This window comes from Dipodomys ordii, unplaced genomic scaffold, assembly GCF_000151885.1.
Source record: "Dipodomys ordii isolate 6190 unplaced genomic scaffold, Dord_2.0 Scaffold78, whole genome shotgun sequence".
Classification (NCBI taxonomy): Eukaryota; Metazoa; Chordata; class Mammalia; order Rodentia; family Heteromyidae; genus Dipodomys; species Dipodomys ordii.
This window is the reverse complement of record NW_012267294.1, coordinates 68936-95383: the sequence shown is the minus strand read 5'-3', so window position 1 is coordinate 95383 and position 26448 is coordinate 68936. Positions and strand designations below refer to the sequence as shown.

General features: G+C 39.8%; 2 protein-coding genes across 3 annotated transcripts in view; one reads left to right on the top strand and one right to left on the bottom strand.

The window, feature by feature from the left end:
- Positions 1 to 14697, bottom strand: part of Cept1 (choline/ethanolamine phosphotransferase 1) — a 46867-nt gene extending 32170 nt beyond the window's left edge. For both annotated transcript variants that reach the window (XM_013024725.1, XM_013024726.1), the window contains exons 1-2: positions 14607 to 14697; positions 5868 to 6274 (exon numbers count right to left, since the gene is read on the bottom strand). In XM_013024725.1, the coding sequence (XP_012880179.1) occupies positions 5868 to 6206 (339 nt within the window). In that variant the 5' untranslated portion in view covers positions 6207 to 6274; positions 14607 to 14697. The remainder of the gene's footprint in view (positions 1 to 5867; positions 6275 to 14606) is intronic.
- Positions 14698 to 14754: 57 nt separating this feature from the next.
- Positions 14755 to 26448, top strand: part of Dram2 (DNA-damage regulated autophagy modulator 2) — a 38573-nt gene continuing 26879 nt past the window's right edge. The window contains exons 1-5 of the mRNA XM_013024601.1: positions 14755 to 14870; positions 15270 to 15371; positions 17174 to 17243; positions 22056 to 22200; positions 24683 to 24760. Coding sequence (XP_012880055.1) covers positions 22070 to 22200; positions 24683 to 24760 — 209 coding nt within the window. The 5' untranslated portion in view covers positions 14755 to 14870; positions 15270 to 15371; positions 17174 to 17243; positions 22056 to 22069. The remainder of the gene's footprint in view (positions 14871 to 15269; positions 15372 to 17173; positions 17244 to 22055; positions 22201 to 24682; positions 24761 to 26448) is intronic.

Here is a 26448-nt window from a genome sequence, read left to right as displayed (position 1 = left end):
GGACTTTCTTGCCTGGGCTGGCTTTGAACCGTGATCCTCAGATCTCAGTCTCCTCAGTAGCTAGGATTACAGATGTGAGCTATGGGTACCTGGCGACAATTTTTATTATAGTCACAAGACATTTTCTCAGGTATTGGTTTCAGGGTATACTGTATTAACACAGGGCTTCAAATAATAGTTAGCATTTTCTTTGCTAAAAATCTATTTAGAACTCAGCTATGATCTCTTAAATATTTCTTAAACATTTAACAATCATAGTATATTAAGCTAGAGTTACAAACCCTGAACATGATAATGGTGGTTCAATAAGTACAATGAAATGGGCAAATACTCTTGTGTGACTAAGTACTCCTTCTGGACTTTAGGTTTTCTATTTCTTGCTCCTAAAGGATCTAGGATTGTACTGTCCTAGACAGTAGTCACTAGCCACATGCAACTATTTTAGTTTAAATTAATAAAAATGAGTCAGTTCTTTAGTTACACTGGACACCTTCCAAATAGTTACATGGAGCTATTGTTACTATAGTGTAACATGCAGACATAGCTCTGCCTTTGAGAACTGAAAAAGCTAGGTCCTTCTGAGAGATTAAATTTAGGAATTTAATAGACAAGAATTACTATGACAACATAGGTAACTTCATCTATTAGTATACACACAATCTCAGAAAATGGCAAAATAATAATTATATACGTAAAAAGGACTACAGTTTTCACCTTCATTTTCCTTTTTTACTGTAAATACATGACACTTAGTATTTATATCCTTCTTTCTGCTTCTATTGTTTTACTACTCTCAGAGGTATGTTTAAAAGAAATATGGTCTTACAAGGGGCATGGTTCAAGTGGTCAGCACCTGCCTAGAAAGCATAAACAGTGAGCTCAAATACCAGTACAACAATAAGGATGGCCTCATCTAAATTAAGAGCCTGTAAAATACACTGAGTGAAAGAACATCACTAATGTAGATATATATGGGTTTGGAAGAAAATCAGTTTGCAGTCTTGGAGAGGTGTTCTAATGTGAGTAAATTACATGAAAAATTTTGGAACACAATTTTGCTGAGCTCCAGAAACAGACTTGGGATTCACCTAATTCACAAATATACACCTAATGCTAGCAGGAAAGGGTCCCCCACCTCTGCCCCCCCCCCCGCCAAGAACATATGAAAAAATTAATTGTTATGTTTAGAAGGGATTGAGGGAAAAGGTAGGAAGACAAATAAAAGAATTTTAGTTTTTGTTTTATATTTTTTTCTTTCTTTTTTTTGTGGGGGGGAAAGGGGTCCGGTCGTGGGGCTTGAAGTCTGGGCCTGGGCGCTGTCCCTCAGCTCTTCAGCTCAAGGCTAGTACTCTACCACTTGAGCCACAGCACCACTTCCGGCGTTTTTCTTTTTGCTTATGTGGTGCTGAGGAATCAAACCCAGGGCCTCATGCATGCAAGGCAAGTGCTCTACCACTGAGCCACCTTCCCAGCCCCTGTTTTATATATTTTTGTTTGAGTTTTTCTATTTTATTTATTCCATTCCCTCTGACTGAGAGTATAGGCTGTGTTACATCTTAATTTTCTTTTTTTTTTCTTCTTTTTTTTGGGGGGGTCTGTTTGTGGGGCCTGAACTCTGGGCCTGGGCGCTGTATTTCAGCTCAAGGCTAGTACTCTACCACTTGAGCCACAGCGCCACTTCCGGCTTTTTTCTTAAGTGGTGCTGAGGAATCGAACCCAGGGCCTCAAGCATGCAAGGCAAGTGCTCTACCACTGAGCCACCTTCCCAGCCCCACATCTTAATTTTCTATATTAAAAAAGGCCTAACAAGTTGTTTTACAGTGAGTTAAACCAAAGCATTAAACTTAGCAATATAAAAACAGAAACAGGTAAGCATTTAAACTTAGAAGCTCTTATAAGAACTGATAAAAATCAACAAAACTCTTATTGGTAATTGCATCACTCAGTTCTGGTTTTCCTATGTATAAAACAGATAACATCTACTTCCTTTATTTGTTTTATGTTGTAAGTGTAACATATTAACATACATCAAGCTACAAAACATAACCCAAATTAGTTACTGGTATTAAAAAGTAAGCATGTATGTACATGAAACTAATGATCACTACTGGTAAAGGGTCACAGGAATTGCGACTATAGTGAATGGAAATTTTCTTGAGTGTTAAGTTCAGAGAACCTTTGAGGTATAAAATGCTCACAAAAGAAAAAAATGTAAAATCCTCAATAATGAGTTAGATGAATTTGTGGTTCTCTATGTTATATATTACTGGAGAAAATTGGGAAAGGGAGGAGGCTATGTGAAAGAACATGGTGTAAGATTAATCTTATTTGATGAATAACCATCTATGATTTACAGAGCATTCTATGCTAGGTATTTTGAATGCTTGGTCCTACTTAATTCTCATAATACCACACAATAAAATCTGGAAAGATAAAATTCAACTTAGAGAATTTGTACACCGTCCTGAAGATCATATAGATAATAAGACTTACAATGGAAACTAGCCATTATCATTTATGGGAGGGTGGAAGTGGAGTGGGATGAGGGCCTGTGCTTGCTAAGCAGGTGCTCTACCACTTGAGCCACACACCCATCCCATCATCACTTATTTTAATGCATTCTATTCTGAGCCTACCAAGTTTTTCTACTACTCAGCTATAAATGCATGCAGGCATATCCTGTGTAAGACATATCCTTCCTTTGAAGAGGACCAAACACTGGCTCATTTCCCAGGAACAATTCTGAAAAGGTCCCCTTGACCACAACATTTCCCGTTCTGGAAGTCTCAACAGTTTAGCTAATTCGTGTGTTACTTTAGTAATTTCAAGTCACTTAACAACAGTGGGAACATAATTACCTGACTTATACGAGGATGTAGAATAAACAAGATTAGTGGCCAAGCTATCTTTGAATCAGTTCTTGCTCCCAAGTTCTCATCCTAAATCTAGTTGAGGTAAGACTACTGGAAGGCTTCCATTGCAGACAACTGATTTCCCAGATGTTATACTACATCTATAAGGACATGTGGATACTAGATCAAATTCTTCTGGAAGTAGTAAAGGCCTTGGGCAACCACATGTAAAACAGTCCAAAGGACATGTGATAAGATAATACAATCGCATAGTGGATTTTGTTGTTGTTATTACTGTGGATTTTTTTCTTCTTTAAGAAAAGGTTTTTCTGCATAATTCAGGTGGCCTTTAACTTCAAATCTTCCTGCTTCAGCCTCAAAGTTCTGGAATTGCCATACCTGGGCTCCTGGTTTTTGTGTTTTTTTTTTAAGGTACAATAAGATAGTTATAAGCAGCTAGACATGGTGATACACATCTATAATTCCAGTGTCTGGGAGGCTGCACAGTAAAAGAGGAATTAAAATAATTTCAGACTCAACTGTGATATATATATACATTTGTGTACATATATATTTCTAGTAAGACATTTTAAAAAGAAGAAATGAGAGGAAATCAGAAATATATTTATACAATCTGTATGAACTATATTTGCATAGTAAAAGAGGAATCAACATAAAAATATTCAAAGTTTATGGAAGGAAATAATCATCTGGGATCCTCAGATCTCAGCCTCCTGAGTAGCTAGGATTATTGGTGTGAGCCACCGGTGCCCGGCAAAATCACGTATTTTATAGTAACTATGACCTTCATTAGTCAGTTGCTTCAGGAGACACAGATGGAGACAAAAAGCAAATGATGAATACAAGGAAAAGAAAGTTAGATGATGGTAATTGTATCTCAAAGAACAAAGCACTAGAAAGGTTACTTTAATAAAGAAAACCTACTTAAGCTTGTGGCTATTATGATTTCATATAGCACAGAGTGTTTGACATCTAAAGATATCAAAGTTGCAGATCAACTTTTGCTGGTTCAGGATTACCTGAGATAGAACTTTCTGATTAATATGCACAGAATAAATCTTTCTGATTCTCTTTTATCTCATTCATACCTTGGTTTACCTTAACAAAACAAAACAAAAAACAAACAACTGAGACAGGGTCTTACTATGCACCCTATGCTGGCCTTTGAGCCTTGACCCTCCTGCCTCAGCCTCTCAATTACAGCCTATGATTATAGGCTTGGTTTGCCATTTGATAAAGAAATCATAAAACCAAATTTACCCATTCTCATGAAGGGTTTCAGCTCTAATCTCAAGCAGCAGGTACAAACAGAAATAGAAGATAAAAGCTGAGTGCTGGTTGCTCACACTTGTAATCCTAGCTACTCAGGAGCCTGAGATCTGAGGATCACAGTTCAAAGCCAGCCTAGGCAGGAAAAGTCTGAGAGTCTTATCTTCAATTAACTACCAGAAAACTGGAAGTGGCACTGTGGCTCAAGTGGTAGAGTGCTAGCCTGAGCTAAAGCCCTCAAGGACAGTGCCCAGGCCCAGAGTTCAAGCCCCACACCCACAACAAAACAAAACAAATAAAAAGAACAGATTAGAGGCAAGGATCAGCAAAGAGTCTTTGTAAGCAATACCACATTTCCTTTCTTATTGGCAGCCAGAGCAAGATATGGAACAGAAAAGTATCACCTTGACTTTTCCTTACTTTTATTTTACCTTTTTAGAATAAGAGTGACATACTGAAGTTTACCAGCCAGACATATTTACAAGAAAAAAAAATTCAACAATTCTCACTGTAATAAAAGACACTTTTTTTTTGACATAATGCCTTGCTATATATCCAATGCTTGTCTAAAATTTGTGATCCTCCTGCCTCAGCCTCCTAAGTGCTAGGATTTCAGTAGAGCACTATACTGAGGTTGAGAAAAACTTTGATTAGCCTGCTTTATAGTCATGCCATCTTAAATACCAGAGATTTTTCTCTTTGATTATTTTAAACTTTGTTAAGACTTACTTAAATTCTTTTATGAGGGCTGGGAAGGTGGCTCAGTGGTAGAGCGCTTGCCTTGCATGCCTGAGGCCCTGGGTTCAATTCCTCAGCACCACATAAGCAAAAAGAAAAAAACCAGAAGTGGCGCTTTGGCTCAACTGGTAGAGCGCTAGCCTTGAGCCGAAGAGCTGAGGGACAGCGCCCAGGCCCAAAGTTCAGGCCCCACTACCAGACCCCCCCCAAAAAAAATTCTTTTATGAAAAGTACTGAGATTTCACATGTGCTTCACGCTAACATGGGACAAAGTGTGTGTGTATATCCAAAGCTATCTATCTATCTATCTATCTATCTATCTATCTATCTATCTATCTATCTATCTATCTATCTATCTATCTCACAGTCAGCATTAGGGCTTCAACATCTAGGTTTTGAGATCTTTTGCTTGCTTGCTTACTTATAGCTGGGGACTCTGTCACTTGAACCATACTCCTAGCCCAGATTTTTCTGGTTATTATGGAGTCTCCTGGGACTTTTCTGTCCAAGTTGGCTTTAAATCTTGATCATTTAGGTCCTAGCCTTTTGAACAACTAGTATTACAGGCATGAGATACCAGAACTTGTCTCTTTCTGGTTCTAATATGAAGCAGTATATAAAGTTTGTTGTATAGGTCTGGGAATGTGGCTTAGTGGTAGAGTACTGGCCTAACATACATGAAGCCCTGAGTTCGTTCTTCAGTATTATATAAAGAAAAAGCCAGAAGTGGCACTGTGGTTCAAGTGGTAAAGAACTAGTCTTGAGCACAGAGAGGCTCAGGGACAGGGCCTAGGCCCTGGGTTCAAGACCCAGAACTGGGGAAAAAAAAACCCCAAAAAACCTTTGTTATATTAAGTATATAAAATAGGTTATACTTATAACAAATGACTGACATATCTTAACTTTAGTTATGATGACATAAGAACTCTAATGACCATGTTTCTGGTATATAAAAAATGTCATCTGTTGATAAGAAATCCCACTTACCTGTTCAGTAGCTGTAGGGCAATAGAAGACTAATAAAATAGTTGTACAGATGTTTATTGATAGTCCAATGATGGTGATGAGATTTGGAGCAATCCACGAGGGAACTCTTCCAACTAACCATTCCCAATACCCTTGCATTAAGGGCTCAAGCAAGGATCGTCCAGCACTCTGATATCTGTGTTCTTCTAGTCGCTTTAGTTGGTGTCTTGACAAAGGTGGTGTAGGTAACTGAAACAACTTATTTAATACACAACCTGTAGTACTCATATGCCCCAAGCCCACAGGGGACTCCGGGTGAGAATCTCCACATCGTTTCCTTGTTGACCGGTGCCCACTCATGGATCTTGGTTTTCTTTTATTTGGAGACAGCAATTTATCTGATTTTGTAGCTTTTCACAGCAATGTATCTGGAAAACAAAACAACAAAAAGAGAGAGAGATGTTTGTCTAATACTTCTAATATAACCAAACAAGATAAAAATTTAAAGTCATCCTAAAAGAATAATATAAAACAGGAGCGAGAAAACTAGGGACCTGATGATCTTGGTTCTAGTTCTTACTGAAAGTTTAAGACCTTATCTTTAAGAGAAAACTACTGAGGGACTTTCTTTTTTCTTCTGTTGGTTGTGGGGCTTTAACTCTGGGCCTAAGTGCTGCACCTCAGCTCTTCAGCTCAAGGTGAGTGCTCTACCACTTGAGCCACACTGCCACCTCTGGTTTTGTGAGTGGTTTATTGGAGAGAAGAGTCTCACAGACTTTTCTTGTTGGCTGGCTTTGAACTGTGATCCTCAGATCTCAGCCTCCGAGTAGCTAGGATTACAGATGTGAGCCACTGATGCCTGGCTACTGAGGAACTTTAATAGTCAAGTGCTTCTTGTTACTTCACAGTGTAGCTGACTTTGCAGCTCATACTCTTTCTATCCCCTACTCCTTTAGTTGTATAATGTTACAAATACTTCATTTGTATGGAAACTCAAGCCCCAAGTCTAGCAACTTAGTATTATTTCATAAAAGCTGTTTACTGAACACTTTCATTACATTCCAATCTAAGTACTTCTTACTATGTAACTCAATCCCCACAACTATAGAACGTAGGAACTATTTATTACTCTCATTTTGTACAGTAAAATAAACTAAGACAAAATGAGACTAATTAACTTGTCTAATTCATAGCTAATAAGTGAAACAGAAACACAAGGTTTCTATTCAAGCTGAATTTAAAAATTTTATTGATGGAAAGGATATGGATGGTATTAAGGTGGGGAAAATAACAAAAAAGAAAATTAAGAAACAGTACTGTGCGTGCATGCATGCGTGCGTGTGTGTGTGTGTGTGTATGTGTGCGTGTGTGTGCGTGCGTGTGTGTGTGCGTGCTTGTGCGCGCGTGTGTGTGTGTGTGTATAGGCGGTTGGTTACCTGACAAACTAAAGTAGTAGTAAGAAAACATGAGCAACAATGCTTGACAAGAAATGTACTCATTACCTTACTTATGTAACCATAACCCCTCTGTACAAAATCATTACAATAAAATAAAAATAAAAAAAAAACAACCAAAATAACACAAGCAAATTGGTTGTTAGCTTTTGTTGGAGGACTTTGGAGTTTAATATCTGAAGAACTTACATTTGATTTAGAAAAGATTAGACATAATATGATTATCAGTAATTAAGCAGAGTAAGAAAATTAATATAGTATTTTCAAGATTAGTACAGCTGCTATATATACGTAATTCAGAATGGAGAGTAGTGAGAACTACTAAAAATTAACATATCTCAATGGTTTTAACTGGTGAGAGCCTATCCTAGGGTGGCAAAAATGGAAATACAAAAGACAGTCAAGTTTATGGGTTATTTCTATTTAAAAGAATTAGCAGATAGTTCTTAGAATTCAGTGTAAGAAGAAAAATCAATGAACAGCAAGTCTTGTACTTCTGTCAAAGGGAAAGTTAAGAAGTTTGTTACGTTTTGGGTTTTTGGGATACAGGGCAAAAGAGGAACTGGAAAAAAGTGTGGGGAAGAAGCCAAATATTCAACTTTTATTTACTTAGTAGTACTGGTGTTTGAACCAAGGGCCTCATAATTGCTAGGCAGTACTTTAGGCACTTGTTCAGGCTCCCTGCACCCAATTTAAAAAAAGAATGTTTACTGTCTTTTTCCTCAGTGTTGGGGAGCAAATCTAGGGCTAGTCATATGCTGGCCATGTGCCACTGAGCTTATATTCCATCCAGCACCCCATCCTCCCTCCTTTTAGGAAGAGTGAACAAATGTCATAGCATTCAATATACACTATGTAAAAAATACGCAATTTATGTGCAAGGATGGGAAAAAAAAAGTGAAGGAAGGAGTGGCATTGTCTTTTTTTTTGGGGGGGGGAGTGTCCAGTCATGGGGCCTGAACTCTGGGCCTGGGCGCAGGAGTAGCATTGTTTAAGAAAAACTGCACTCATCACCTGACTTATGGAATTGTAACCCTGCTGTACAACTCCTTAATAGTAACTATAAAAATTTTCAAAGAGATAGTGTCTTGCTGTGTTCCCCAGGACAGTCTTGGACAGATCGACTCAAGCAGTCTGCCTGCCTCAGCCTCACAACAGTTGGTACTATAGGCCTATTCCAGCATGCCTAGTCTCTACAAGTTCAAAAGACTAAAGTCTGAGCAAAAGATTAAATTTCAAATCACTACTTAGAGCTAAACTCTAGATAAAGACTATAAAGTAGAAAGGTTCTTGAAGGTATTAACTATGGAGAGAAAAGGAAAAGATAAAGAGCCCTGTGGGAAACTCATAGTTATTGAATAGGAGGAGGAACAGAAACACTAAGATTAGAAGGGAAAAAAAAGATTAATCTTAATAGAACTGAAAGGGTAGTGGCATTAAACTAAGAGAAAGGTATTTGATATTCTAGTTGAAAACTATCCAGAAAGCAACAGGAAACTACCAGAAATGGTATACTATGTGACTAAAGAATGTGGTACAGGGTCTAGGACATCTTAATAGAGGATCTAGTATCAAAACATGACTGTTGTCTGTTATTTTTCCTGTGGTAAGATCTAGCTTATTCTTGTAGAGTGGTTCACAGACTGGTAGCTGTTACCTTATTGATACCGGCTAAAGGGCCAAGGGCTAGTGAAGTTGAGGGAGAGGGGGTGGCACCACCAGAGGAGACACCTAGGCATGTCTAGACTGCACATGAGGATACAATGTTGGCGTCATATGCAGACCATGACTTTCCCTCTACACCCTCATAAATATTCAGTTCCAAGATTTTCATGTCACTAATGACCTGAGGTGGTATCCAAAACCTTTGCCAATCATCTTTCTCAACATCTGGTTCAAAAAGTAGTCATTGTAGTCTCATAATCCAAATAACTTGAAGTAGAATTTCAAAAATCCCAAAAGAATAATCAATGACACAATTTAAGCTACTGAGGTCCTCTAAAATAAACGAATACTTAAATTTTTAACCTTTGCTCACAAAAGTGTTGTGTCTCACACACAAAAGTACTCATTAATCCTTTAAAAATGTTTTATTTATAATCATTTTCTTTTCATTTATTTACTAATCTGTATAAAAGGTCTTAATTTGACATGCTATTTTTTTTGAAACTGGAGATTAAACTCAGCTTTCTAGGCAAGTGCTCTAGCTATACTGCATCACACTCCAAGTCCTAAACTTGTTTTTTAAGTAATATTTCTACATTGTAAAACAACTAGTGAATGGTATCACTTTAGATCAAATGACAGGCTGGTAATCACCAAAACACTAGCTTTATAATAGTCAAACTTTATGTAGTAAAACAATGCATTTTCATATTTAGTAAGCTCTAATTAGCTTATATGAAACTTCTCGGAGGAAAAAAAAGTTTAGTCAATTCCACTTGTATTTTATTGTTTAAACTTTTATCCTTCTATTATTAAAAAATGGGGTGTTAACTTGCTCTTGGCACTGAACAGTCTGAAGCAACTGATCTGAGTGGTTTTAAGTGCAAATATTTGGCAGGAATGGTTTACAAACTGATACTTTCCTTCTGAGTTTCCCCCCTCATGACCTAGATTTCTTTTAACCTTTTCTTTCTCACTTAGAAAAAAACCTACTCTTGGGAAGCCTTTCCACATCTAACTTTTATATATCCAACATAAAAAGATGGGGCTGGGAATGTGGCTTAGTGCTTGCCTAGCCTGCATGAAGCCCTGGGTTTGATTCCTTAGAACCACATGAAGCCCTGGGTTCGATTCCTTAGAACCACATAAACAGAAAAAGCTGAAAGTGGTGCTGCGTCTCAAGTGGGGGAGTGCTAGCCTTGAGGAAAAAAGAAAATAAGGGACAGTGCCCAGGCTCTGAGTTCAACCCCCAAGCAAAAAACAACTAACCCCCCCCAAAAAAACATAAAAAGAGGCAATGAGTTTTTTTTTTAAGATTTTTCTTGACAACATTTTAATTTGGAAACTTAGTCTCTGTGAGCTATTAGCAACAATATTGGAAATATAAATTCAGACACACATAGCCCTAGACAGGTATTTTACTTTTAAACACTGCAATAAATAGGTGGGTAGGTCACTGGCAACAGTCACTAACACAGGTCCATTTACACTCTCAACATGTCTATTGTCATGCAAGCCATCTCAGAAAAAAACAGGACCTTCTGGATGTTACAATAGATATAACAAACACGTATATTGTCATGTAAGCCATCTCAGAAAAAAAAAAACAGGACCTTCTGGATATTACAATAGATACAACAGGAAGATCAGGACAGAAAGGGAACAGGAGGATGTTAGAATGGAAATATGAAAAGGTAGTACAAATATTACAAACATTACTTAACCACTTAAGGTTGCGTATATGTGTGAGGTGCATGCCAGGCCTGGGGCCTGAATAAAAAGCCTCTCACTTTCACTTGGCTTTCTTGTTCAAGGCTGGTGCTTTCCCACTTGAGCCACACCTGAGTCTCACAGACTTGCCTTGCCAAGCTAGCTTTGAACTGCAATCCTCAGATTTTAGCCTCCACCAGCACCTGGCTCTGCTTAAAACTTTTATATGGTGCCAGACCTATGCCCAAAGGGGTAAGCAGCAGAAAAATGTGCTTTATTTCTACAGTATAGAAACTAAAAATCCTCAGATCTGAGGCTCCTGAGTAGTTAGGATTACAGGTGTAAACCATCAGCACCCTGCTGAAATAGTTTTTATGGAAAAATGGTTCCAAGTTCCAATACATTCAAGTAATATTTGACTGTAATGAACCAGACAGATATGTTTTTAGCTCCCCCATGGCTAAAAACTGGCAAATAAGCAATAACATTACACAGTGTGATGGGCACTATAAGAAAAATAAGTTAATGAGTCAGAAAATAGTTTGGAGTGCACATTTTACATTGAGCAACCTGAAATCTTTGAAGACAAAAAACCACTATGAAGACAAAAAACGCCCCTCCCCCCCAAAAAAAATTGAGCTGGGTACTAGGGGCTAGCTACTCTGATATCATGGTTGGAAGCCAGTCCAGGCAGAAAAGTCCATTGAGACTCTCATCTCAAGCTAACCAGTCCCAGGTAACCCTCGACGCCCTCCCCCCCCAACCATACATACAAAAAAAAAAAGAAAAAAAATACCCAGAAGTGGAGTTGTGGCTCAAGTGCTCAAGTAGTGAGCACCAGTCTTGAGAGAAAAAACTAAAAACAAAGCAAACAAACAAATAAAAACCCTACAACACTGGAGCACAGCCTAATTGTTAACCAAAGATAGATTTTCATAAATCGTAAGAATAACTGAGTACCTTAAAGTATATTAAAAAAAAGTTCTTGCCACCTGTTGAAGTTCATTTTATAAATATTGGTGACAGTACTTTGGCAACTTTCCCACCTATAATCTGTAAATACCCCTCTTCTGTTATAACCTGGCTTTAGCACTTAGCTCATTGAATGTTTTGTTTATAGACTCTTTTTTTGTTCTTTCCCCACATTGCTCTGTAAGTTCCACAAGTGCAAAGGCCATGCTTGTTTTGCTAACGTTCTTTTCCCATAGTCTCGTACCAGCCTTAGCACTATGTAAGTAATCACACTTATTGAATGATGAGCTGATATGATTCATCTTATATTTAAGGAACACTTTAGTAGTTCTAGATCTTGTGGAAGCAGGAAAACAGAGATATGTCATTCTATACTGTCCAGAAGCTCCAAAGGTTTGCGTGTGGAGGGGGGGGGAAGGGGGGGTAGAGAGAGATAAGTCTTATTAAGTTCTAACATCCTTCCAACAAACGTTTGGAGAACTAATGGTTTGACAAAACATCGTGTGTGTGTGTGTGTGTGTGTGTGTGCCTGAGTTCTAATGGTTTGACAAAACATCGTATGTGTGTGGGTGTGTGCGCGTGCGTGCGTGCGTGTGTATGTGTGTGTGTGTCCTGGGGCTTCAACTCAGAGCCTGGGATCTGTTCCTGAGTTCTGTCGCTCAAAGGCTGATGCTCAAACACGTGAGCTACACAACTCCATTTCCAACTTTTTGCTGGTTAACTAGGAATAGAGTCTCAGGAACTTTCCTGCTCAGGCTGGCTTTGAACCTTATTCTTCAGATTGCACTCTCCTTCCTTGTATAGGCATGAATATATATCTATGTGAAAAGCTCAGCAAAGATACAAAAATATAATCAAATACTTAATGGTCACTGAAACTACATGCAATTTTGGGACTTAAACACCCATCATGTAAGACATTTGTACTTACAGTAGCTGAGGATAAAAGCATCCTTCCTATTCTAGACTTCTGCATGGGGAACACCTGACAAATACCAGTAAAACAAACAACTCCTCCCAACTGCTAGGCAGAGCATAAGGTAAACTTGCACAATATCCAACCTGTTATGTGAAATTCCAGAATTCCACCCCCCCATGTCTAAGGTGCCAAGTTTTGATCTGCACTGATTCAGCAGTATATTCACAAGCCTCTCACAGGGGAACCTGCTCTTTCCCAACTCCATAGCACCATGAAAGTAAAATACCAATGGCTGACACTAAGGAGAATGATGGGTGGGGAAAAATGATAAAACAACAACAATGACAAAAACCAAGAAAGGGAGAAACAAAACTGAATCGCTAGATGAAGTTCAGCATTGTTTAGCAAGTGACACATAAAACAAATTTACAACCCAGGGCACCAGTGGCTTGCTCATGCCTGTAATCCTAGTTCCTTAGGAAACTGAGATCTGAAGATCCTGGTTTGAAGCCAGCCGGGGCAGTTAAGCCCATGAAAGCCTTATCTCCAATAACCAGCAAGAGAAAGCTGGAAGCAGAGGTATGGCTGTAGTAAAGCACCAGCCTTTCATGAAAAAGCTAAGTGATATTGCCCAGCCCACTATGGGTGCAGGAGCCGCGTGTGTGTGCAAATACACACACACAAATTACATATACAAAAGCCTTTTTACCACAAACTTGGAAGAAAAAAAATTACTGTGTAATACAACTTAAATGTAGTGTTTTGCTAAAGTGAAGTCTTGTCTTCCTTAAAACAAAAATAACTCCCCCCCCCCCCGCAAGGACGGACGGTTGGGGGTGGGGACAGCAAAAGCCTGGCTTTGTATATTTTTCTAGTTTCTGAAAATGAACACAGAATGACTTTCAAAGAATATCAACAGAACTTTTGGTCAGCTTAAATAACATACAGAAGCCCAGCAAAAGAAGAATCTGCTATGTAATATAATGTAATTAGCGCTAACGAGGCAGATTTATCTAATATATACTTCTTTTAAAGAAGGGTTGCAATGAAAAAATTCTACAAGGAACTTCAATCAGCACGGGTGGAATACGCAACCAAATAGTGTTAGAACTTGTCTCTGAGATTTCATACGAACAGATCGTTGTCAATGGTAAGGGACCGAGTGAGTGCCTTAGCCCAGTGTGGTTTGTGTTTTGAGTCAATTCAACAGGCACGGATTAGAGCATATCCGTCGGAACGGAGTCTTCTGACCACACACAGATTTAGCCGTGCACTACAAGACTCCCGAGGCAAAGCCTACAATGCGATGCCATCGATGCCAAACGTCCGGGACGTAACACGGCCAAACTGCCAGGTGCAGAAGGCACCGCTGAGGGTGAAGATCCCATTCACCCCGGGGCTCCTGGCAAACCCGAGCAAGCCTCCCGTCGATCCTCCTTCTAAGAATACTGCTGAAACACACCCCATTCGCTGGCGTGTCTGCGCTGATCAGGATGAGCTGAAATTTCTAGAAAAGTTGCTGACCAAGAAGCGAGGCCCAGCCAGGAAACCTCCACCACCGCCATCACCACCACCACGGCAATTCCAAAGGGGAAGAAGGCACAGCCGGCCCGAGATGCTGCCCGGTGTGTGGAGATGGCAGCGCTGGGGCAGGACGGTGTAGAGCCGACAGGCAGGCTCGGTTCCGCCCGGGCGGCGGCCCAGCCCTCCTGCCGCCCGCCGCCGGCCGGCCGCGCTCCGCGGTCCCCGCTCCCCCTGCCCCGACTCCCGCTTCGGCCCGCGCAGGCGCTCTGCCACCTCCCCGTCTCCCAAGCCCCCCGTAAGGGACAGTCGGTCGCCCCCCGACGCTGCCCGAGCCCCGCGCACGGGCGCGAGAGGCCGCCCTGCATGAGGAAGGGCGGCGTTCGTCTCAGCGAAACCCCACACACCACTCCGCCGAGGAGCCCTCCCCGGAGCCTCCAGGCTCGCCCTCCTTCCCCTCCACGTCCTTCACATCCGGGCCTCTTCCGCTCTCCCGAGACTTTACCCCAGCATCCTTACCCGCACTCCGACAAGCACACCTACGAATAACAACTCCGGGTCCAGCCGCCCGGGTGACTCCAAGCGGCGGCGGCACGTTCACGACACTTTCGCGACTGCCGTAAAGGGCGCGCGCGTCGGGGGTGGGGGGGTCGGAAGGAGCGGCAGCGCGTCCCCGAGCTGGCCGGGCGGCTCGGGAGCGCGCCCCAGAGTTCCACCCTGTCTCCTGCTGCGGCCGGGCTGTGAGCACCGGGGCCCTCGGCTGACGCTGGCTGGATCAGCCAGGTAAGGCAGTTCAGAAGGTCAGGGGAGGGGAAGATGCTTGATGCCTGGAGCCCGACGTTTGGAAATGCGTCAGCGGACTGGGACGTGGCCCCGGGGGTGCTCTGGGGCTCTGCCCGTCTCCCCGGGAGCCGGCCACCCGCTCCCCCCCTCCCGGGCCCCGCCACGGTCAGTCTGCACTTGGGGGTGCGCGATGCGAACGCCAGGGCCGGGCTGGGGGGTGTGCAAGGCGGTGGGAGAGCTTCGAGGGGACCCAAGAGGGGCTGGTGAGTGCAGGTGGACTCAGACCCCGCACCCCACTTTGCTGTCTCGTTACTTGGTTCTTCCACGGCTTGATTGCCCCCACCCACCCACCCACAGCGGCGCTTCTTTGTAAACTGTCTCCTGCATCTTCTTCTGGAGGCCCAAGGTGAAGCGAAACAGATCTGTGCTCCAGTGCTGTGGGACCTGGCGGAGAAAACAAAAAAGCAGAGATCTAAACACTCTGTTTTTGTTTTTAAGAGGGTAAGAACTCCCCCCCCCCCTTAACATACACACACACACACACACACTACGGTTTGGGTTGGGTACGTGTTCCCTTTGTCACTGCTGGGCACAGATTCTGGTGGCGCGGGCAGGAGTCAGTTTGAAACTGGGATCCTTGGTGACCTTGTGTTTGCTGGAACTCAGTCTACTACTGCCCACATTGGTGATGCTGGGAGTGGTTCCCACGCGGACAGGAAGTTGCTGGTCTTTTGTATCCTCAGGACCGGAGTTTTTCATTTGCAAAACAGGAAACGGCTTGGGGAAAAAAAAATCTTCCCAGTTCTTTCAAATTTTAGTTCATGAATCAGTAGCCAATGAAACTCAATTTGTGTGGCATTGTCAAATTTTCATTTCTCTTCCATTGTGAAGTTTATCTTCTATATTCTTTTAGGATTTAAACTACAGGCCCAATACTCTACATTTGTTAAGAGGCCATTATTAGAGTTTAGGAAATAATCGTTTTCTTTCATGCTTTACTCTCTACCTGAGTGAAAGAAGCTCAGGGCTTTCCATCTGTTCACTTGAAACATCCACAATTTACTTTCTTTCTTTTCTTTTATTAACAGGTAGCTGGGAGACTTTATTAAAAGTTTTGCATTATTTTTTTTCTTCGTGCATTTTTGTTATTATAAAAGGTGATGTACCGAGGAGTTCGTTATATAAGTCAGATATAAAGAGTACATATCTTTTTAAACAGTGCCATCCCTTCCCTTGCTCTCTCTCAGGTCTTCCCTCCCATCCCCACCCACAAGTTATACAGTTCATTTTCCAGATAGTATCTAGTGAGTACCACTGCTGCATTTGTTCACCCTTTGTCCCACCCTCCCAAGAAGAGGGTTTTTCCTTTGTTGCTGTTTTTGTTTTCTTTTTCTTTTGTCCTGTTTGTTTCTCCCAGTTTAGTTTCTTCTTATTCCTTAGCATTTGCCACTTGGAGAAGATGCCATTAGAAATCATCTACCAGTGACTTTGCATATTTGTAAAAATTGGAGCTGCAGTTCTGATTCTTGGAGTTTCAAAGACAGCACAGAAGATAGGTGATAGATGCAAAAATATTTTGTTGAATATTCTTACTGCTGTGTCAAGTTTATCCCTACATATTTTCAAGTCTTTTAAAGGGTTTCTGCAATTATTGACCATTAAACTTCTGATTTTGTTTTGCTAGGAATTACTCTGTTACTTATCTTTCTAGCCTAATTTGTGTACTTCAGTTTCTCATGTTAAACTATCTCATGTTAAACTCATGTTAAAACTATCTCAAATCCTGCTGCAAATTGAGAGAATTTATACGTAGCAGTTCAATCTTATAGGATCTAGTGACTCAGGCCTATAATCCTAGCTATTCAAGAGGCAAAGATCTGAGAATTCAAAAAGCCAGAAGTGTAGATGTGGACCAAGTGGTAGAGTGCCAGTCTTGAGCAAAAAAGCTAAGCAGGAGCACAAAGCCCTCAGTTCAAGCTCCAGTACATGCACACACTAAAAAAGCAGTTGAGTCTATGAGTGGTTATTTACCATGGTCTATACCATGGTAATAAATAATAAATATACTGTCATTTCTTACACTTATCCCATTCCAGTCTAAGGAACAGTCCTTGGAGGGTTTGTCTGTTTTACAAATAAGAATATTGTAGCTCATGAGTTAAATAACCTATCTGAAATCTTATCACTGGATAATTGGTAAGATGAGTTATTTTTCAAGCTACAGAGTGTTTTGGTGCATTTCTAAAAATACACTGTTTAAAAATTACATAGAAACAATAACTTGGTATATTCTTTCTTTGTAGATTTCAAGATTTGAAAGAAATACAGTTTAGAGAGTTCTGAAGACAGAAACTTTGTGAACTCATAAAACAGGTAATTTCTCTTTCATCTTCTAAAAGAGGAACACATTGTCTACCTACGATGGTACCCTAGCCTTACATGCATCATCTCATTTAATTTTTGAATAAACCTCAATGAAGCAGCTATTGTTTTAGACCTTTTAACACATAGTACTAACAGTTACTGTTTATTATACATCAGCAATGTGTTAGGTTTTTATTTTCTTGTTCTGTCATGTTAGTACAATCTCTGTAATAACTAGCTAGCCCTGCTCAGTGAAACTCCATAATAAGAAAATGCCCTATGTCTTTATTGGCCTCCTAGCTGTCAATAGACACATGTGGCTTTCAGCATTTGAAATATGAGAATTTTAACAGAGGAACTGAGATTGTAATTTTTACTTAATTTGAACCAATTGAAAATTTAATTAATATAGCTGCATGTTCCTATTCATTACTTAGTATGTGCTACCTACATAGTAGAAACTGTTTCAAAGAAGTTATGAAGTTTTTTTTTGTTTTTGTTTTGTTTTTTGGGTCCGGTCGTGGGGCCAGAACTCTGGGCCTGGGTGCTGTCCCTCAGCTCTTCAGCTCAAGGCTAGTGCTCTACCACTTGAGCCACAGCACTTGAGCCACAGCGCCACTTCTGGCTTTTTTTCTTTTTGCTTATGTGGTGCTGGGGAATCTAACCCAGGTCCTCATGCATGCAAAGCAAGCGCTCTACCACTGAGCCACCTTCCCAGCCCAGAAGTTATGAAGTTTGACCAAGTTTACATAATTTTTGTTGTTGTTGTTGTTGATCGTGGGGCTTGAACTCTGGGCCTGGGTGCTGTCCCTCAGCTCTTCAGCTCAAGGCTGCTCTCTACCACTTGAGCCACAGCGTCACTTCTGGTTTTCTGAGTGGTTTATTGGAGATAAGAGTCTCATGGAGTTTCCTGCCTGGGCTGGCTTTGAACTTTGATCCTCAGCTCTCAGCCTCCTGAGTAGCTAGGATTACAAGCATGTGTCACCAACGGCCTGGCTACATTATTTTTAAAAAAAAAAAATTTTTTTTTTTGTTAGACATGGGGCTTGAACTCTGGGCCTGGGTGCTGTCCCTCAGCTCTTTAGTTCAAGGCTAGAGCCCTACCACTTGAGTCAGAACACCACTTTCCAGCTTTTTTCTGCTTATGTGGGGCTGAGGAATTGAACCCAGGGCCTCATGCATGCAAGGCAAAGCACTCTGCCACTGAGCCACCTTCCCAGCCCCTAAAAAAAAAGTTTTAAAACCAGGTAACTTGAGAGAATTGATGGAATAACAAGAGATGGGGAAAATGATGGAAGGGAGGATATTGATCAAGATGCATTGTACTCATAAAACTGACATGTTAAATTGTAAAGCCTTTGGACAAGATTTAAATGATAATTTAAAAAGAAAAATAAAGTTGTTATTATTATTATTTTGGCCAGTCATGGGCCTGAACTCTGGGCCTGGGTGCTGTCCCTTAGCTCTTCAGCTCAAGGCTAGGACTCTACCACTTTGAGCCACAGAACCATTTCTGGCTTTTTCTGCTTATGTGGTGCTGAGAAATCGAACCCACGGTCTTATGCATGCAAGGCAAGCACTCTACCACTGAGCCACCTTCCCAGCCCTAAAATAATTTGTTTTTTATCCGAGGATTGTCTTAGAAATGTTAACTTAGCAATGAAGATAGCCTAGCTGAGGGGAAATGAAGCAGGCCAACAGAACTGAGAGTCTGAATTATAATGAGAATCTGAATTAAATGTACAGTTGGAGGAATGATAATCTTAAGCAAGTTATAGAAATAGGAGTGCCATTATCACTTGGTGTAGCTTATGAGGGCTCTGAAGAAAGTCAGTTTCTTTGCATAGCTGCAAAACCCAGGGAAGAAAATAACACTGTATTCTAAAGTAAACAAAAACAGAACAAAGCAAAACGATCAATAATGAGAGGTAAAGAGGGTTTAGTTTTTGACTGCCTGTTCAAACCACAAATACTGAGTGACTCAGCTAAGTATAGTCAGCAAAGGCTTTATCCACTGGAGACACTCTTCTAAATTTTCCTACTGTAAAACAAAAGATTTGCAACAGATGAACAAGTCAAGTATTCTCAGAAGAATAGACGCTTACTTCCAGATAGGTTTGAGGGAAAGTTGTTGGTCCAAGAGAATGATTGAGGTCTGTTTTGAATAGGAATGATCTATATGTGTAAAAAGATAAATTGGAGCAGAAGTAATACTTCTATCAGTGGGATGGACAAAATATTTTGAAATCCTTTTTGCCAAAACATCCAAATACTGAATAAGTAATAGTTTTATCCTTGTAAATAAGTGCATATCAGATCTTACACAGAAATAAAGGGAAATCCTCAAGACTGAAAAGTAATACAGAGCTGAAGATAGAGTAGCAAGTATGTTTTCTCTGGGGTCATGTGGTTGATAGAATTAAGCACAAGGAAGACCATGAGATAGGCTTCCTATGGTCATACCAGCGTAGGCAGATAGCACTCCTACCCATGTGACCTCAAGTATACAACTTCAACAGACACTCTTCATATGGTAGTTTGTGCAAATGGTATCTATACTTCAGTGGGTGACATTTTTAGAAAGTAAAATGTAAATTTTTCCACTTAAAATTATATAACTCATGGCCTTGGAAAACCACTTCTTCCCAAATTTAGTCAGGATCTCAGAAGTCTACACATTCAGTGAAAGGTAAGACAGAAATATATTTCCCTCCTGGCACACAGGATGGTCAAGAAGAAATTTGTCTATTTTCACCACAGTTCTAGGTGGGAGAAGAAAGATACCACTTGGGTACTTGAAGCTGTAGTGTCTGCAATCACTCAGGTTCAATGTTCAAGTTTACATTCTACATGATTGGAAAAACTGACAGCCAAAAAATTAATACAAAGTTGGCTCCTGTTAGTAATGTGCCAAAGTACTTGCAAAAGGACATATAGATGCTCCCTAATTTACCCTCAATTAAGTCTTTTTTAATGCTCTCAGATTAAGCTTTTCTAAATTCAGACATCTTTTTGGAAACCATAAAGTACAGGCAAGAATGGGCTGAACCAATGAATATGGAGACAGGAAGTGAGAATTGCTGGAAACAGAAATTAAAATAGCACCTAAAGAGATTAGAGAAGAAAGATGAAAGACTTTAGACATGATTAAAAATTCGTACAAATTGAGGATTATTTTTCCAGTAACTGCTGCTGGAAAAAAAAAACCGATGGGTGCTTGTGTTCAATTAACTAAGTAGAGGAAGAAAATGAATAATTGATGGGCGGGTAAGGGCTGACAAGAAAAAGAAGTAGAAAGAGGAGATCATGGTAACTTAGCAGGAAGATCCTCAAATCACGCCTATCATGGTGATTTTAGGGACAAAAGAAAAACTTACAGAGCAAGATGAAAATGTCCTTATTGAGCAAGAAGTCAAATGATTAGCGCACATGACAAGTGAAAACTGTCTGAGAATTCATTTTTTAGAAAGTCCATCTGACATGAGGAAGTTGAGCACCATCAACTGTAGAGAAGAGAAGTGCTAAGGATATTTATGGAGTTTGTGGAGATAAGTAAAATTTTTAGGCCATCAAGCTATGAGGAAAAATTTCTTGTAGTTTGAACAGTTTTTTTGGTATGTATTTGCTTGTTTTTCTGTGTCAGTACTGGGGCTTGAAGGCAGGGCCAGGACATTGTGCCTTAGTTTTTCATTTAAGGCTGGCACTCTACTACTTGAACCATAGGTATACTTGTGTTTTTTGTTGTTGGTGGTGGTGAATTGGTTTCAAGGCTTGATCCTCAGATCCTCTTGAGTAGCTAGGATTATAGGCATGAGTCATTGGTTCTCAGTTAAAACTATTTCTGTATTTAAAAAAATTTAAATAAATGTATTAAGATGTAATAGTTTTTAATATACATTATTACTACTATTTTTAGTTTGATTTTGTGCTGCTGGAGATGGAACCCAGGGTCTTACACATGCTAGGCAAGTGCACAACCACTGAGCCACACTCTTAGCACTCAAATCGCATTATTACGTAATTATTACATAATAGCTACAGCTATTTGAGTGAATTTAAGACAGAAAGAAATGTGTGATATATATGTACTTAGGCCCTTTCCCTACCGACACTTTTAGGTAGGTCCTGGATCACCATTCAAACCCTAAGAGGCCAAGCCCCTAAGGGCCTTAAGCATTTCTATATTTTAGTATTCGTGAGGACCAATTATCCTGATGATGCAGATGACCATATATTTAACATTATGGCAAAGACCATTTAGGAAGTTATGAAAATAATCTGGTTAAAAATGATGATTAGTTGGAGCTGGGAAGGTGGCTCAGTGGTAGAGTGCTTGCCTTGCATGTGTGAGGCCCTGGGTTTGATTCCTCAGCACCACATAAGCAGAAAACGCCAGAAGTGGCACTGTGGCTCAAGTGGTAGAGCACTAGCCTTGAGCTGAAGAGCTCAGAGATAGCATCCAGGCCCAGAGTTCAGGCCCCCAACCAACAACAACAACAAAAAGAATAGAGAAAGAAAGAAAATGATGATATTTTAGATAGATTAGTGGCAATGAAGATGGAGAAAAGAGGTAGATTGGAAATTGAGGTGAATAAATAGTATTGGTAATTGGTCATTTGTGGGAAAGACAGGTTTTTCTATGGTTAGTGCGTGAATGAATCTTTATTTACTGAAAAGCAAGAACTGGGTTGGCATGAGGGATGCTTTCAGAAAGGAAGCAGGTCTGGGTGATAAGTACAAGGCTCTAGGAGTGGATGGCTAATGTAGAATGGAGGAAACTTATTAATAAATTATTGTGTCTATTTTTTTTTTCTCTTTCAGAAGACCTGTTTGAAATGTGGTGGTTTCAGCAAGGCCTCTGTTTTTTCCCTTCTGCCCTTGTAATTTGGACATCCACTACTTTCATATTTTCCTACATTACTGCTATAACTCTCCATCATGTCGACCCCTTTTTGCCTTTTATCAGGTCAGTGAAATGTATTTGTAAGAGAATCTGTATGGCTGGTAATGTGGCTTAGTGTAGCGTGCTTACCTAGCATGCATTAAGCCCTGGGTTTGACATATAGATAGAAAAAGCCAGAAGTGGCATTGTAGTTCAAGTGGCAGAGTACTAGCCTTAAGCACAGAGAGGCTCAGAGACAATGCCCAGGCCCTGAGTTCAAGCTCCAGGACTGGGAAAAAATAAAATAAAAATTCATAAGCTGGGTGCTGGTGGCTGTAATCCTAACTACTCAGGAGGCTGAGATCTTAGGATCACAGTTCAAAGCCAGCTTGGGCAGAAAAGTCTCCATGAGACTCTTATCTCCAACTAACCACTCAAAAAAGGGAAGTGGAGCTGTGGTTCAAGTGGTAGAGTGCTAGCCTTGAGCACAAAGAGACTTAGGGACAGTGTACAGGCCCTGAGTTCAAGTCACATACCCAACAACAACAAAAAAGGAGAATCTGTACGATTCATTCATAGCTTATGTTGAGGCTGACATTTTATGTCAGTGTTTTAAAATTCCGATTTCTATGTTGGCATTTCAACAATAAAGGGAATATAAATTATAGCTTTTAGTTAATTCCTTCTCTGTGATACAGTATTGTAGAGACAAGCCAGGGACCAGTGGCTCATGCCTGTAATCCTAACTACCCAGGAGGCTGAGATCTGAGAATTGTGATTTGAAGCCAACCTGGGCAGAAAAGTTAGTGAGACTCTTAACTCCATTAATCACCCAAACACACAAGTGGAGCTGTGGCTTAAGAGGTAGAACATTGGACTTAAGTGAAAAAGCTAATGGACAGCACCTGATCCTGAGTTCAAGTCCCGGTACTAGCACACACACACAAAAAAGTATGAAGACAGAAATATGCTACAGTTAATGACCTGCTTAGTTGTCATTCTTTAGTTCTTGGTCTTCCAAAGAAGGATTTGATGTTTCCTCAGAACAAAAAATTGAAATTATTTTCCCCTTAAAATAAAAAAAAATTGTAAACAACAATAGTTGTTTTCCAATGATGGTTGGAAAAGATAATAGTATCAATAGGTTTATTGATCTACTTAATGTATTCAAAGCAATGTTCTAGGTAGATAACCAAATCCTTACAGCATTCATAGGAGGTAGGGACTGTTCTCCTCATTCTGTTACTTAGCTCTCTGTTACTGTAACAAATATCTAAGATAATTAGCTTTTAAGGAAAAAAGGTTTATTTTGGCTCACAGTTTGAGAGGTTTCAGTCCCTGATCAATTTGAACTGTTGCTTTTGGCCTATGACTAAGCAGCCTGTCATGCAGTAGCATGGAAGCAGTAGGAAAGTAAAACTTTTGTTCATGACCTAGAATCAGAAAAGAGTAAGGAAAGGGGGATAATTTCCTTCAAGAGCATGCTTTTAATAACTGAAGGCCCTCTCACAAAACCCTACCTCTTAACGGTCCACAACTTCCAGGTGCCTCTCTGGGGATCAGACCTCTAAAACATGGAACACTGGGGGCCATTCAATATCTAAACTATAGCAGAAGAAATGAGAGTCCAGGGTGACTAAGTGATTTCTCTAAAATACAGTGATTCAGTAGGTGTTGAAATCAAGATACAAACCTGGGCTTTTTGGCTTTAGGGGCTGTGCTCTTTATGACATGCTGGTTAGATATTTCTAACACATTAAGTATTAACAGTTAATTTTGCATAAATATACAAAGACATATACGTACATAGACACCAATACACATAATACATACTATACATTAATGTAGATTGCACATTTATAAATCTATCAACTATCTATATATCTGTCTACTTATTTTTGTTGGTTGTGGGGCTTCAACTCAGGGCCTGGATGCTGTCCTTGAGCATTTTCACTCAAGGCTAGTGCTCTACCACTTTAAGACACTTCTGGTTTTCTTGTGGTTAATTACAGATAAGTGTCTCATGGACTTTCCTACCTAAGCTGGCTTTGAACTGCAGTCCTCACATCTTAGCCTCTTGAGTAGGTTGGATTATAGTCGAGGATAATATTACAAATTTTTATGTTGATTTGTATTATGTAATAATCTTAAGTGATAGGAAAAAGTGAGGTAGGTAAATATTTTTAGGCACTTATTATCCTTGTCTCTTTATAAATTAATGTAGGAGTGGAGCTCATGAGATTTTTTTTTTTCTGGTCCTGGAACTTGAACTCAGGTCCTGGGTGCTGTCCATGAGCTTTTGTGTTCATGGCTAGTTTTCTACCACTTGAGCCACAGCTTCACTTCTGAATTTTTGGTGGTTAATTGGAGATAAAGAGTCTTATGGATTTCCCTGCCTGGGCTGGGTTTGAACCTGATCTTTGGATCTTAGCCTCCTGGGTAGCTAGGATTACAAGTATGAGCCACCAGCTCCTGGGCTTGCCCATAGGCTTTTAAATGAGAAAGATTTGAAATAATTCCTGTTATCTAATGTGAGAAATCTGCATACTTTCTTTTTATCTTTCAGTGACACAGGAACAATAGCTCCAGAAAAATGCTTATTTGGGGCAATGCTAAATATTTCTGCAGGTTTATGTAAGTATTAATCAAAATTAATAGCTGAATTTTATTTTTTAAACATTATTATGCATCTTTCTAGTAATATTTGAAAAAATGCTATCACTCAGTAATCCATCACAGTTATACTCCTTGTAAGGGAAAAAGGATTTGTACAAATGCCAAATTATGAAAGTAAATCTAGAAGAATATCTGTAAGGGTTATTTGACTACTTACCAAGTGGAAGTTCTAAGTAGAACCAAATATTCCATGAGGCCTTAGCTAGACTTCTTCAACAACCATTAGGGACACAAACTATTGATAAAATTGATCAGATCCAAGTTCCTTTAGAAATAAACAATTCAGAAATGTATGAACAGAGATGGAACTATGTTTTTATTTTTATTTATTTATTTGTGTATTTTTTGCCAGTCCTGGGGCTTGACTTCAGGGCTTGGGCACTGTCCCTGAGCTTCTTTAGCTCAAGGCCAGCACTCTACCACTTGAGCCACAGTGCCAATTCTGGCTTTTTCTGTTTATGTGGAACTGAGGAATTGAACCCAGGGCATCATGCATGCTAGCAAGCATTCTACCACTAATCCACATTCCTACCCCGTTTTGATTTTCTAAGTGATATTCTACTGCCAAAGAAATGTTCTGTAGTGTTTTACATTATTGTGTGTGAACCAAAGTTTTATAGCTAAAATACTTTCATCCAATGGGATTGTTTTAGATATTAATTATTTGCATCAAAAGGAAGTAGGAAAACAATACAAATTACAGAAAGTTTGTATCTAATTTACATATCAAGTTTATATGTAGAACATCTGATATATAATTTATTTATATTTAAGTTCTTCAGATATATCTGTATTATATTTTCTATACTTGTAATGTCTTTGGCACTGTTTCTGCAGTAGAAAGTTTAGAAGTTTGATTCTGCATTTTCTTGAAAAATAAGTATGGCAAATGGGCTTTATTGTTTTGTGCAATGGACTCTGTATCTGATTGAGCCAAGTTGTAATAATTTGAAGTAAAATGAAATGATATGAGAGTAAGGCAGATAAACTTCTTTTTGCTTATGTACTTTTCATCTACATTCTAGAACTAGTTATTTTTTATGCATATGAAAAAAAGAATTTGTGTTTTTTGTAACTTTTTTTTTGTGTGTGTGTGCCAGTACTGGGGCATAAATTCAGAGTTTGGATGATGTTCTTTACCTTTTTCTCTTAAGGCTGATTCTCTGCTACTTGAGCTACTTGAGCTTTCCCACTTCTGGCTTTTTGGTGGTTAATTAGAGATAACAGTCTCACACACTTTCCTGCGTGGGCTGGCTTCCAACCTTGATCCTCAGAACTCAGTTTCCTGAGTAACTAGGATTATAGGAGTGAGCTACTGGTGCCAGGCTATGTAACTCTTTTTTTTTTTTTGGTCTGGTCATGGGGCCTGAACTCTGCGCCTGGGTGCTGTCCCTGATCTCTTCAGCTCAAGGCTAGTGCTCTACCACTTGAGCCACAGTGCCACTTCCTGATTTTTTTCTTTTTTTGCTTATGTGGTGCTGAGGAATCGAACCCAGGGCCTCATGCATGCAAGGCAAGCGCTCTACCACTGAGCCACCTTCCCAGCCCAGAACTAGTTATTTTTAAGCCAAATGTTCAGATAACTTTTAAAACATTAGCAAAGACTGGTATTATAATGCTTGTGTAATTATTAAGACAAACACAAATTAAATTCTA